The 11,793-nt window shown below is 42.6% G+C and overlaps 1 protein-coding gene across 1 annotated transcript; it reads right to left on the bottom strand.

The window, feature by feature from the left end:
- Positions 1-303: 303 nt before the first annotated feature.
- On the bottom strand, positions 304-9,251 carry LOC118402714 (transmembrane protease serine 9-like). The gene is made up of 10 exons (XM_035800903.2): positions 9,098-9,251; positions 5,551-5,571; positions 5,255-5,417; positions 4,868-5,136; positions 4,625-4,770; positions 3,888-4,374; positions 2,710-2,875; positions 2,293-2,549; positions 1,686-1,783; positions 304-1,356 (listed from the first exon to the last, which is right to left on the bottom strand). The coding sequence occupies exons 1-10, from the start codon at positions 9,153-9,155 to the stop codon at positions 985-987; spliced, it is 2,037 nt and encodes a 678-aa protein (XP_035656796.1). The 5' UTR covers positions 9,156-9,251; the 3' UTR covers positions 304-984.
- Between the last annotated feature and the right edge of the window lie 2,542 nt (positions 9,252-11,793).

The following is an 11,793-nucleotide window of genomic DNA, read 5'->3' as shown; positions in this document are numbered from 1 at the left end:
AGGACATTACCGAGACAGATAAAGGATATGACCGAGACTTTTTCACTTCAATTGTTAAAATGATTTAGGATTTTTGTTTATATAAAGGATATACTGTTATGTAACTCTAATTATGGAATTAAAGATTACATTTTCAAGTTGAATATAATCTATTACCTATAGTAATCACTCAGGTTGTACAACTGATATAAAACACATTTTACACAAGCGTTTGGCCAGACTACAACATTTACACAAACGTTGTATGGTGTCTAGTCTATATAAATTCTGCTGTTTATTGGAAGAAGAAAAAAATGAACTAGACAATTCATTCATCATTTTAATTTCCAGATGCAACAGTAGATCAAGTCATTAAATTTAAATAAATCATTTCCTGATCTGTCTCATAACATGAAATACTGACCTGCATAGATTTGATAATAGACTACAAAGAGAGAATACTTGTGAGCTCAAACTGATTACAATATGACACTTTCATATTTCAATCCAGTCAGAATGAATAAACAATTAGATGAGATAAACCTTCTGTTTTTAGTAGACTGTGTGGCGGACAGCGTTAGACCAGGCACTGTTTTGTAGACAAGTCCTGCACATAAACCAACTCATCTGTTGAGACGGAATGGGATGCATAGGGTAACGAGCAGCAGTAGCTACAATGTTTAGCTTTTTCTCACTGATCATTTGGACGTGTCGGGATTTTGGACGAAGGCAGTGCTTAAAATGTCAGTGCTTTGGCTGAGAGTTTCCTTTTGCAAAAAGGTGGAGACTTCGCAGACCCAAACTCTCAATTTGAAACACATTGACCCAGAACTAAATCACACAGCTGACCAAATTATGCAAGATTTTAGTTCTGGGTTAACCAAGATTAAACTCACCAAAATATTATAGAGCAGCAAGATATTAAGTGCAGGGGTACATACTTCAAACAGAGCACATTTAGACCCTATTGCCAGAGGTTTACATAAAGGTGACTCCTCAGCGTCATCAGGCTTGACCGAGAGACAGTAGGAGAGAAAGGAGAGACAAGAAGAGTAGGACCAGGGATGAGTGGGCCAGAGTTGCCCCACTGGCAGGATTAACGACAGCGGTAGTTGCGCTGACAGTTGTGCCTTTGGCAGTGTTGGTGTCATTCACTGGGGTTCTGGCTGTGACAGGTAAAGGGAGTGGGCCCACAGTGGTCTGAATGAAGCTCTGGAAGCGAGCGGTTTTGGTGAAGACCTGGATGCTGGAGGAGCGAGGACTCCGGCTCCATCGTGTTTTGCTTGAGCTGGTCTTGTTGCTGCTGTCGACAGTCAAAACAGCAGCTTGGTACCATGCATCACCCTGCTTACACATCAGAGGACCACCTCCTTCACCCTGTGGGGAGAGAGAAGAACGAACACACAGGGGGCTGTCATGTCAGGCAGGCAGACAGACTGGTTGCCAACCAAGCTCCTTAACTGGAAGATCATGATGAAACTTGGGACTGTCCTCACTAGGTGGATTTAAATGTCCTACTATCAGACAGGCTCTGCTGACGCCAATTCTGGAGATGCCAAAGTCAAATAGATCACATCCCAACAGTTGCAGAGATATCCTCAATAACTAAACAGACATAATGCAACCATCCTTGCTGTACACCAGTTGACACTTCTGAGTCGACATTTGAAACCCATTATTGCTTTTTTTGTCGGACCAATCGGTACCTGTCGAAGGTCCAAGGCAGCCGTGCAGATGTTATCAGAGGAGCCAAAGCTCTCACAATCTACCACAGAGGTCTGGGACTGCTGCAAGTTCTGTTCGGCTGAGGAATGAGACAGAATAGAGAAATAGAGGAAGAAAATCACAAGTTGACCAAACAGAAAGAACACATTTATTTTATCAGGTAAGTTGACTGAAAACACATTCTCATCTACAGCAATGCCCTGGGGAATAGTTACAGGGGAGAGGGGATGAATGAGCCAATTGGAAGCTGGGGATGATTAGGTGGCCATGATGGTCAGATTGGGAACTTAGTCAGGACACCAGGGTTAACACCCGTACTCTTACGATAAGTGCCATTGGATCTTTAATGACTACAGAGAGTTTAACGTCCCATCCAAGAGACAACACTCTACACAGGGCAATGTCCCCAATCACTGCCCTGGGGCATTGGGATATTCTTTTTTTTGACCAGAGGAAAGAGTGCCTCCTACTGGCCCTCCAACACCACTTCCAGCAGCATCTGGTCTCCCATCCAGGGACCAACCAGGACCAACCCTGCTTAGTTTAGGAGGCAGTGTTAGTCTGTTCCAGTATTACACACCGACTCACCTCCACCCTGGTCCTTGCCCCAGCCAGCCACCCAGCACTGAGTCCCTATGCTGAAGGTGCTGCTTCCCTGGTCCACACAGATAGGCTGGATGTAGTTAGATAACTTGGGTTGGCTGGCCAGTCGGAGGATGGCCACGTTGTTCGCCGTCAAGTTGCTCATGGTGATGTTGATGACTTTAAGGGTTACCTCATTGGGGTTGGAGCCGTTCTGCTTCAGACGACCCATGATCACGGTCCACTGAGAGGCGTCGGACTGACTGGGACGTGGGAATAGTGAAGTTGGGGAACTTTATAGCTTGGCATTGCAAATACCTTCTATGTAATAGGTCCTTGGTTCAACTTGAGCACCAAGGGATGGAGATCTGACCATATGCATCTGACCAACTCACCCGTTTACATACAAGTGGAGTGTGTTACCTGGAGAAGCACCCAGCATCGCTCATGACATAGTCCTCTGCCACCATTGTTCCCCCGCAGACGTGTGTTCCGTTTGTCTGTAGACTGGCTATCCAGGGCCAGGATCCCCCCGAGGCCAAGCCCCCACCAGGAAGGGAGTTCAAAGAGGCACTGCCACACACCACGGCTGCAGAAACAGGGAGCAGAAGCACTACAGAAGTCAGGGCTGACTTTTGGCTGAGTGTAGATGGAAAGAGAGGGATAAACACTAAAGTTTGGATGTGGTCAAATGGAGATTTACAGATATACGTTGGCTAAAGCTACAACAGGAGTAACAGATGGGTAGGCTAAAGCTACAACAGGAGTAACAGATGGGTTGGCTAAAGCTACAACAGGAGTAACAGATGGGTTGGCTAAAGCTACAAAAGGAGCAACAGATGGGTGTGGCTAAAGCTACAACAGGAGTAACAGATGGGTGTGGCTAAAGCTACAACAGGAGTAACAGATACGTTGGCTAAAGCTACAACAGGAGTAACAGATACGTTGGCTAAAGCTACAACAGGAGTAACAGATGGGTTGGCTAAAGCTACAACAGGAGTAACAAATACGTTGGCTAAAGCTACAACAGGAGTAACAGATACGTTGGCTAAAGCTACAACAGGAGTAACAGATGGGTTGGCTAAAGCTACAACAGGAGTAACAGATGGGTGTGGCTAAAGCTACAACAGGAGTAACAGATACGTTGGCTAAAGCTACAACAGGAGTAACAGATACGTTGGCTAAAGCTACAACAGGAGTAACAGATGGGTTGGCTAAAGCTACAACAGGAGTAACAGATGGGTTGGCTAAAGCTACAACATTAGTAACAGATGGGTGTGGCTAAAGCTACAACAGGAGTAACAGATGGGTGTGGCTAAAGCTACAACAGGAGTAACAGATGGGTGTGGCTAAAGATACAACAGGAGTAACAGATGGGTGTGGCTAAAGCTACAACAGGAGTAACAGATGGGTGTGGCTAAAGCTACAACAGGAGTAACAGATGGGTGTGGCTAAAGCTACAACAGGAGTAACAGATGGGTGTGGCTAAAGCGACAACAGGAGTAACAGATGGGTGTGGCTAAAGCTACAACAGGAGTAACAGATGGGTGTGGCTCCAGGAGGAGGCAGCAATTTTCACAGAAGGAAGTAAATCCACTTACGTTCAGGAGTGGTTTTAGGGGCAATTGCAGTGGTGGTTTTAGGAGTAGTTGTGGTTATGGTGCTAGTGGTGGTCGTATGGGCAGTTGAGGTCATAGTTGTGGTGGTAGGGGAAACTGTGGTGGTAATGGATGGAGCAGTTGTGGTGGTCGTAGAGGCAGCTTTGGTCACAAGGGTAGTTTTGGTTGTAGTTGTGGCCCCAGGGACAGCTTTGGTGGTAGTGGTGGTCGTAGGGGCAGTTGTGGTGGTGGCTGGGGCTGGAAGACCATTACAGGAGACACTGAGGTCAGAATCAGTCCCACTGGAGGAGAAGGTGACGTATCCTGGCTGGTCACTGGTGATATGGGTGTTGATCCAGGTCTGGTACTGAGACACTCTTGCGTACACTCCTGGGAAATTTGCCTGGGCACACCCGTTGCCGAAACTCACAACCCCAGACTGGATCCAGCGAATACCCTGTTTGCTCACCATTGGACCTCCCGAGTCCCCCTATCCATCGACAGATTTACAGACACTGAGATTAGATTTTCTTATCAAACATAATGGGTCAGTTTTTCAGTCACCAATTTCAAAAAAGTTTTGGACTAAAAAGCACTTTTAATGGATAATCTCTATTTAAAGTGCTTTTCAATTTAGGACCAGGCTAGGTATAATCTGGGTCTGAGAAACCAGACACAGATTACGAATATGTCATTAGCCCACATTGTAATAAACAAAGAAGACAACCAAGAGATTTTACCTGACAGGAATCCTTTCCTCCTGCTGATAGACCAGCACAGATCATGTTGTCGGTGATGGAACCAACTCCATAGTTACAGTTACACTGCCTGTTCCCCACTACTGGCACATCCACCTCCTGTAGGGTCTGTGGTGAGGGCAGGGACACTGAGGAGCGACAAAATAGGTATTCCTCAACATACATAATACCTATCAGAATTCTGATCCATAATCAGCAGTACTTAAAGCAAGCTACAACACTCACCTCCTCTGCTGATGCTGCCCCAGCCGGTGACCCAGCTAGTAGCCCCAGCATGGAAGGAGCTGCCTGGTGCAGCTAGGCAGACTGGCCGAATGAAGTTTGTAAAAGTCACAGCGGAGGAGAGCTTCAGCAGACACATGTCGTTGTCACTGGTACTTCTGGTGTAGTTGGGGTGGAGGATGATCTGAGTGACTGTCCGTGTCACTTCGTTGGGGTTGGAGCCCTGCTGGCTCAGACGACCCATATAGACCAACAAATTTGATGTACTGATACTGAGAGAATAAATATATAAAAAGGTAACAGTATTGTTTTTTAAAGAGTGGAACAGTTTAGTCTCGATTAGGTTTGACATTAGGGTTAAATGTGTCCCACAATCCTGCAAATCCTCACCTGGAAAAGCAGTGAGCAGCAGTCAGCACCCACTCTTTGTTGATGAGGGATCCCCCACAAAAATGGCTGCCTGAACTGTGAAGACTGGCCTGCCATGGCCAACTCCCTGCAGGAGCATCCTGACCCCCCACGATCCTAGTGTTAAGAGGAGGGGTTCCGCACACTAACAGCGATAGAGAATGATGGGTTATTTGGAAAGTTTGTGTTTGAAGAGGTCACATTGGTGTGACAGTGCATGATAAAAGGTTTAAATGTTAAGATTTAGAGAATATCTGTAAGTGGTGAAAAGGACTTACCACTCAGCTGTGAATGAGAGCCTGAAATACAAGACAGAAAGAAAAGGAAATCCCTTAATCCTTCCCTTACTCTCTGTAACCAAACCCTGGCATTTTCACTGGGTACACTTGGTTCTATCTAGAACCTAAAATGATTTCTTAGCCTGTCCCCACACCAGAACTCTTTGAAGAACCCTTTTGGATTCCAGGTAGAACCCTTCCACAGACAGTTCTATATGGTACCCAAGAGGGTTCTCTCTGGAACCTAAAAGGGTTCTTCAGAGAGTCTGCCATGGGGACAGCCAAAGAACCCTTTTGGAACAATTGTTTTCTAAGAGTGTACATACTGTCCCATACTGATCAGAGTGTACATACTGTCCCATACTGATCAGAGTGAACATACTGTCCCATACTGATCAGAGTGTACATATTGTCCCATACTGATCAGAGTGTACATACTGTCCCATACTGATCAGAGTGTACATACTGTCCCATACTGATCAGAGTGTACATACTGTCCCATACTGATCAGAGTGTACATACTGTCCCATACTGATCAGAGTGTACATACTGTCCCATACTGATCAGAGTGTACATACTGTCCCATACTGATCAGAGTGTACATACTGTCCCATACTGATCAGAGTGTACATACTGTCCCATACTGATCAGTGTACATACTGATCAGAGTGAACATACTGACTGACATCAACATAAGTACCAATTGTTATAACACACTGATTAAACCTCTTAAGGATTGTACCCTTTTTGTTGTTGCCTAAAATGACATACCCAAATCTGACTGCCTGTAGCTCAGGACCTAAAATGACCTACCCAAATCTAACTGCCTGTAGCTCAGGACCTAAAATGACATACCCAAATCTAACTGCCTGTAGCTCAGGACCTAAAATGACCTACCCAAATCTAACTGCCTGTAGCTCAGGACCTAAAATGACCTACCCAAATCTAACTGACTGTAGCTCAGGACCTAAAATGACATACCCAAATCTAACTGCCTGTAGCTCAGGACCTAAAATGACCTACCCAAATCTAACTGCCTGTAGCTCAGGACCTAAAATGACATACCCAAATCTAACTGCCTGTAGCTCAGGACCTAAAATGACCTACCCAAATCTAACTGACTGTAGCTCAGGACCTAAAATGACCTACCCAAATCTAACTGACTGTAGCTCAGGACCTAAAATGACATACCCAAATCTAACTGCCTGTAGCTCAGGACCTAAAATGACCTACCCAAATCTAACTGACTGTAGCTCAGGACCTAAAATGACATACCCAAATCTAACTGACTGTAGCTCAGGACCTAAAATGACATACCCAAATCTAACTGACTGTAGCTCAGGACCTGAAGATGGCGGCGGGGGAAATGGCAGCCGTTTTACGGGCGACAAACCAATTGTGCTATTATGTGTTTTTTATCACGTTATTTGTAATTTATTTTGTACTTTGTACTTTGTACTCAACCTGTTGTATTCGGCACGTGACAAATAAACTTTGATTTGAAGCAAGGATATGCATATTCTTGATACCGTTTGAAAGGAAACAGTTTGAAGTTTGTGTGTGAAATGAATCTAGGATAATATAACACAATAGATCTGGTTAAAGATAATACAAAGAAAAAAACATGCATCTTTGAAATGCAAGAGAAAGGCCACAATGTATTATTGCAGTTTAGGCTCAATTTCGATTTTGGCCACTAGATGGCAGCAGTGTATGTGCAACGTTTTAGACTGATCCAATGAACCATTGTATTCCTGTTCAAAATGCTGTATCAAGTCTGCCCAAATGTGCCTAATTAGTTTAATGATATATTTTCAAGTACATAACTGTGCACTCTTCTCAAACAATAGCATGGTATTCTTTCACTGTGATAGCTACTGTAAATTGGACAGTGCAGTTAGATTAACAAGAATGTAAGTTTTCTTCCCATATCAGACATGTCTATGTCCTGGGAAATGTTCTTGTTACTTACAACGTCATGCTAATCACATTAGTGCACGTTAGCTCAACCGTCCCCGTGGGGGGCACATCAATCCCATAGAGGTTTGCTTACCGTATGCTTCCCAGCCAAAACAGTTTGCGCATATATTATGACGTTTTTGTTTTGGTGTTTGGCAGTCTTTTTTCGGCACACCAAAAAATGATTGAGGCAAGTCGAAGTTCGGTAGTTGAAGTCTACGCCCTTTTGTCGGTGACTGGTAAAACGTACTCCTCCTAGTAGGAGTGGAAACCTGAACCCACTGGGCACAGACCCAATGGGCACAGATCAATGTCTAGTTTGGATTTACTTTGGTTGAACTGTCAACTAACGTGAATACAACGTGAAATCAACACCATGTCATTGGATTAAGGTTCGAAGTTGTGTAACAGTATACTTTTAAACCGTCCCCTCACCCATACCCGGGCGCAAACCAGGGACCTTCTGCACACAACGACAACAGTCACCCTCGAAGCATCGTTAACCATCGCTCCACAAGAGCTGCGGCCCTTGCAGGGGCTACTACATCAAGGTCTCAGAGCAAGTGACGTAACCAATTGAAACGCTATTTAGCGCACACCGCTAACTAAGCTAGCCGTTTCACATCCGTTACAGTTGGGTGAAAAAAAATATGAAATTCCCTTAATGTTGCTTACTTTTTTACATTGATCAACATCACTTTGACAGTTTGAGCTGAAATGACATGAAAACAATGTTGATTCAACCAGTTTTTGCCCAGTGGGAAGTGTTTGCTGTCATTTAATGATAAATGACTAGTTTTCATGCACATTTTTCCACTTGAGAAATACTGCACCAAACATCTTAGCTAGATGCTGAATTACTTGACTAAGACCTCCTCGGCTCCAATTTACTCAACACTTTTGAAAACACATAGGCCTACCTGTAAACTAGAATCTAGATGTGGGACTTCTTACCTTTCTTCTTTCCTCAATGTCATCAATTAGTATTTCTGCTTGACTCGATACTTTTGAAAACACATACCTGTCCGCATGCAAACGTGGCTAATTAACTTGAAGAACTTGAAAGTTGAGCCTGCTAGGTATGCTTTCCTGTCACCAACTACTTACAGGACAACGGAAACATATCTTCCTACCCAGTAACTCTTACATTTCTCAGAAATCGCTCCAACATTTCCTGGTTGCAAAAATTCTTGTAGTTCACCTTATTTCAGTTTATTTGACAAAACAAGCAGACAATGTGTGGAGAATCATTGTACCATCTAAACTGCTGTGAATAGCTTTTCCATAACCCAAACTATAATATTTTCAGCGGTTTGATGTTGGTGTATAAACCCGAAAGTAAAAGACTACAAAATGCTTCTTAGACTTACTTTCAAAGAGAATGAGATATATATAACTCAGATTTCTATGTGAATTTGTTCGGGGTCGCCCAAAAAGTGACATATTGCAGTTTTAAATCGATTTAAGTTCAGTTAATTAATTCAGTTCAAATTTCTTTATATACGTGGCGAACTTCTTTACACCAGGTGAGTATAAATGAAGAAACGCTGTAGGAGAAAAAGATACATTGAAAATTGTATTTACTTACCGTTTGACAGGAATGTCACCATTATGGTCACCACACAAAGAGTCCTGAGGAAGGCCATGCTTTCTTGTTGGTACCCTGGAGTCAATCTTCCTTCCTAAGCATCCCTCTCTTCTGTTGTCTTTTCTCAGCTCCTCCCTTCCACACGCCACATTACCTGCTAGATACACACGTGATACGTCTCTTACATACCTTTCCTTAAACAAAATCCCCACTTCCTTCTAAGCATGCATAACTAATGCTGTAATCTAATCCTAGCTCTTTGGTTTCCATTACAGAGTTATAATATTGGCACTATTTTTATCAAACCATTGACAACTTAGAATAATTTTACTTCTGTGATTTAGTTGTAATTTTACCAGACTTTAATTTAGTTGTAATTTTACAACTTTATCTTATAAATGTTAAGTGTAGATGTTAACAGTGCTATCTTTCATTGCCCGACAACAAAGCAGTGCATGAAATTGTGAAGGAGAGAGCGAGTTCCTGTGTCTGGAATTCTTTATGATCATGAGACTAAAATCAACACACCTAATACTTACTGTGAGTTTTCCATGTCTAGGAGCACTGACTAAGTTTAGCCACCGAGGCCCAAGACAAGAACCTACACTAAACCCTAATCCTAACCCTTACCTTAGAACCCCCTAAAGTCGACGTCTGGGCCTCCATGATAATCTAATAAACACCTGTTAGTTTAAACTAGACAGATCTGGATGTTTGTATTGGATGAGTTTCAGTCCACCGATGCCTCACTTCCTCGTCTGCTGTGGAAGGTGACAGAGCGAGAGCGGTGGTTGTCAGACCATGAGACATCCTGAAAATTGGTCTTCTCACAAAATCGCCTGTAGCGTCGGAACGGTTTGCTCTGTGACCCCCAACAAGCATCTTGGGACTAGTCTGAAGTCGGTACAGACGATTTGCCAACTTCTGTCTGTAGCCTCTAAACAGTTCGGGTGACACACTAATATGACCCCTCTGTGGAAAGGAACACGCACAGGGCTTAGACTATTATGGGTTAACCGTTTTAAATGTCAACTTCAATTGGATGATGTCATCGTTGGGTTGTCCAAAGCATACTTCTTATCAAAAACCCAAACACAACAGGGTGTGGAACGGCAGTCCGTAAGCACGATTTTATTGAGTGGTATTTTTTCACAAAGTTAATATGATAGTGATCTCTCTTCCTCCTGGGTTGTTTTAAAGAAAAAGGTGTGGCTGTTCTAAATAAATAAAGCTCTGTATCCTCATTCCAGGCATCACAGGCTAGTAGGGTTTTTTTTTCTCCCCTTTACCAGTTGAAAGTATACATAAATACAAGATATTATTGTATTACAAGTTTGATTTATTTTACAATTAAAATATGCAAATGAGGCACACCATTCTTAAATGTGTGATAATTTGCATATGACGATAATCTGTTTTTCAACACATTGCTTCAAGGAAGAATGTTTTTGTTTTTTGTTTTACTGTGATGAGACTCCATGGTCAGACTTTTACAGATCAGTTGATCTAAATATTGTCATTTCATGGAATTATTTAAAAAACACTATTCACTATGTATGACGGATGCACATTTAGCATATATTTACAAATACAATGACACTTAAAATCAAAACAACACAAGATATAAAAGAAAAGCCTCTGTAAAAGTCTGACTATAAGACTTGGGAACCTGTGTGTGGAATAAAGAGGATCTACGTCCTTTGAAGACTGAGAAAAATGAATTGGCGCACAGGGAACATGTCATTTTGATAAAGAGAGGCTAATGCAATTAAAATGTACTTTCCATAAATATGACCATGTCACATTAAATGAACTCTTATTCATATATCACTTCTGAACTGACAAATACACATAAAATATACCTTTTATAAGTACATTAGCACGTTTAATACATTTGTTTCAAGCAATAGGGCATATGCTTTGAATACTGGTCTGTTGGACAAATATGCAGTTTTGGGCAAATTCTCATATCACTTTGCTCAATTTGTCACATACAAGGATTTTGTATGGTTGTTGAAATGTGCAGAACATGAATCAATCAGCCCCATATGTACAGCCCTTTGAGTTGCCAATGTAGCTTTTGCCCGTGAAGACAGTTTTGGGGCATCGCGACCATATTACAGAGTTCAGACATTCATTTGCATTCTGGGTTCCTCCGTGATACATTCTTTTGACAACGTTAACATTTGACATCCTCAAATGTACAGATTCCATTTTCTGTGCAACCTCTATGAAAAAAAATGAATGGCCTCCAAGGTTCTGTTGACATGGTGGATTTTGACCATTTTCTATGGGTAGCTGGTACCAGCACCAATGCACAAACCTATCCCGTATCTGGAGTAAATCCTCTCTTGTGCCATCGAAGGATACATTAATGTCTATGATGACATCCTCATCCTCCTTCAGCATCTCTGCTATGTCTGGATCTATATCTGTATCCTCCTACATCATCTCTGCTATGTCTGGGTCTATATCTGTATCCTCCTACAGCATCTCTGCTATGTCTGGATCTATATCTGTATCCTCCTACATCATCTCTGCTATGTCTGGGTCTATATCTGTATCCTCCTACAGCATCTCTGCTATGTCTGGATCTATATATGTATCCTCCTCCAGCATCTCTGCTATGTCTGGTTCTATATCTATATCCTCCTTCAGCATCTGTGCTATCTCTGGTTCTATATCTGTATCCTCCT

Source organism: Oncorhynchus keta, chromosome 24 (genome assembly GCF_023373465.1).
Source record: "Oncorhynchus keta strain PuntledgeMale-10-30-2019 chromosome 24, Oket_V2, whole genome shotgun sequence".
In the NCBI taxonomy this organism is placed as follows: domain Eukaryota; kingdom Metazoa; phylum Chordata; class Actinopteri; order Salmoniformes; family Salmonidae; genus Oncorhynchus; species Oncorhynchus keta.
Note: the sequence above shows the minus strand (reverse complement) of the source record. Positions and strands in the feature narration are given on the sequence as shown.

Coding starts and splice junctions, on each gene's coding strand:
- LOC118402714 (XM_035800903.2), bottom strand. CDS start 9,155: ATGGCCTTCCTCAGGACTCTTTGTGTGGTGACCATAATGGTGACATTC. Junction 5,572..9,097: donor GGTGACATTCCTGTCAAACG/GTAAGTAAATAC, acceptor CTTGTATTTCAG/GCTCTCATTCACAGCTGAGT. Junction 1,784..2,292: donor GGGCAAGGACCAGGGTGGAG/GTGAGTCGGTGT, acceptor CTCATTCCTCAG/CCGAACAGAACTTGCAGCAG.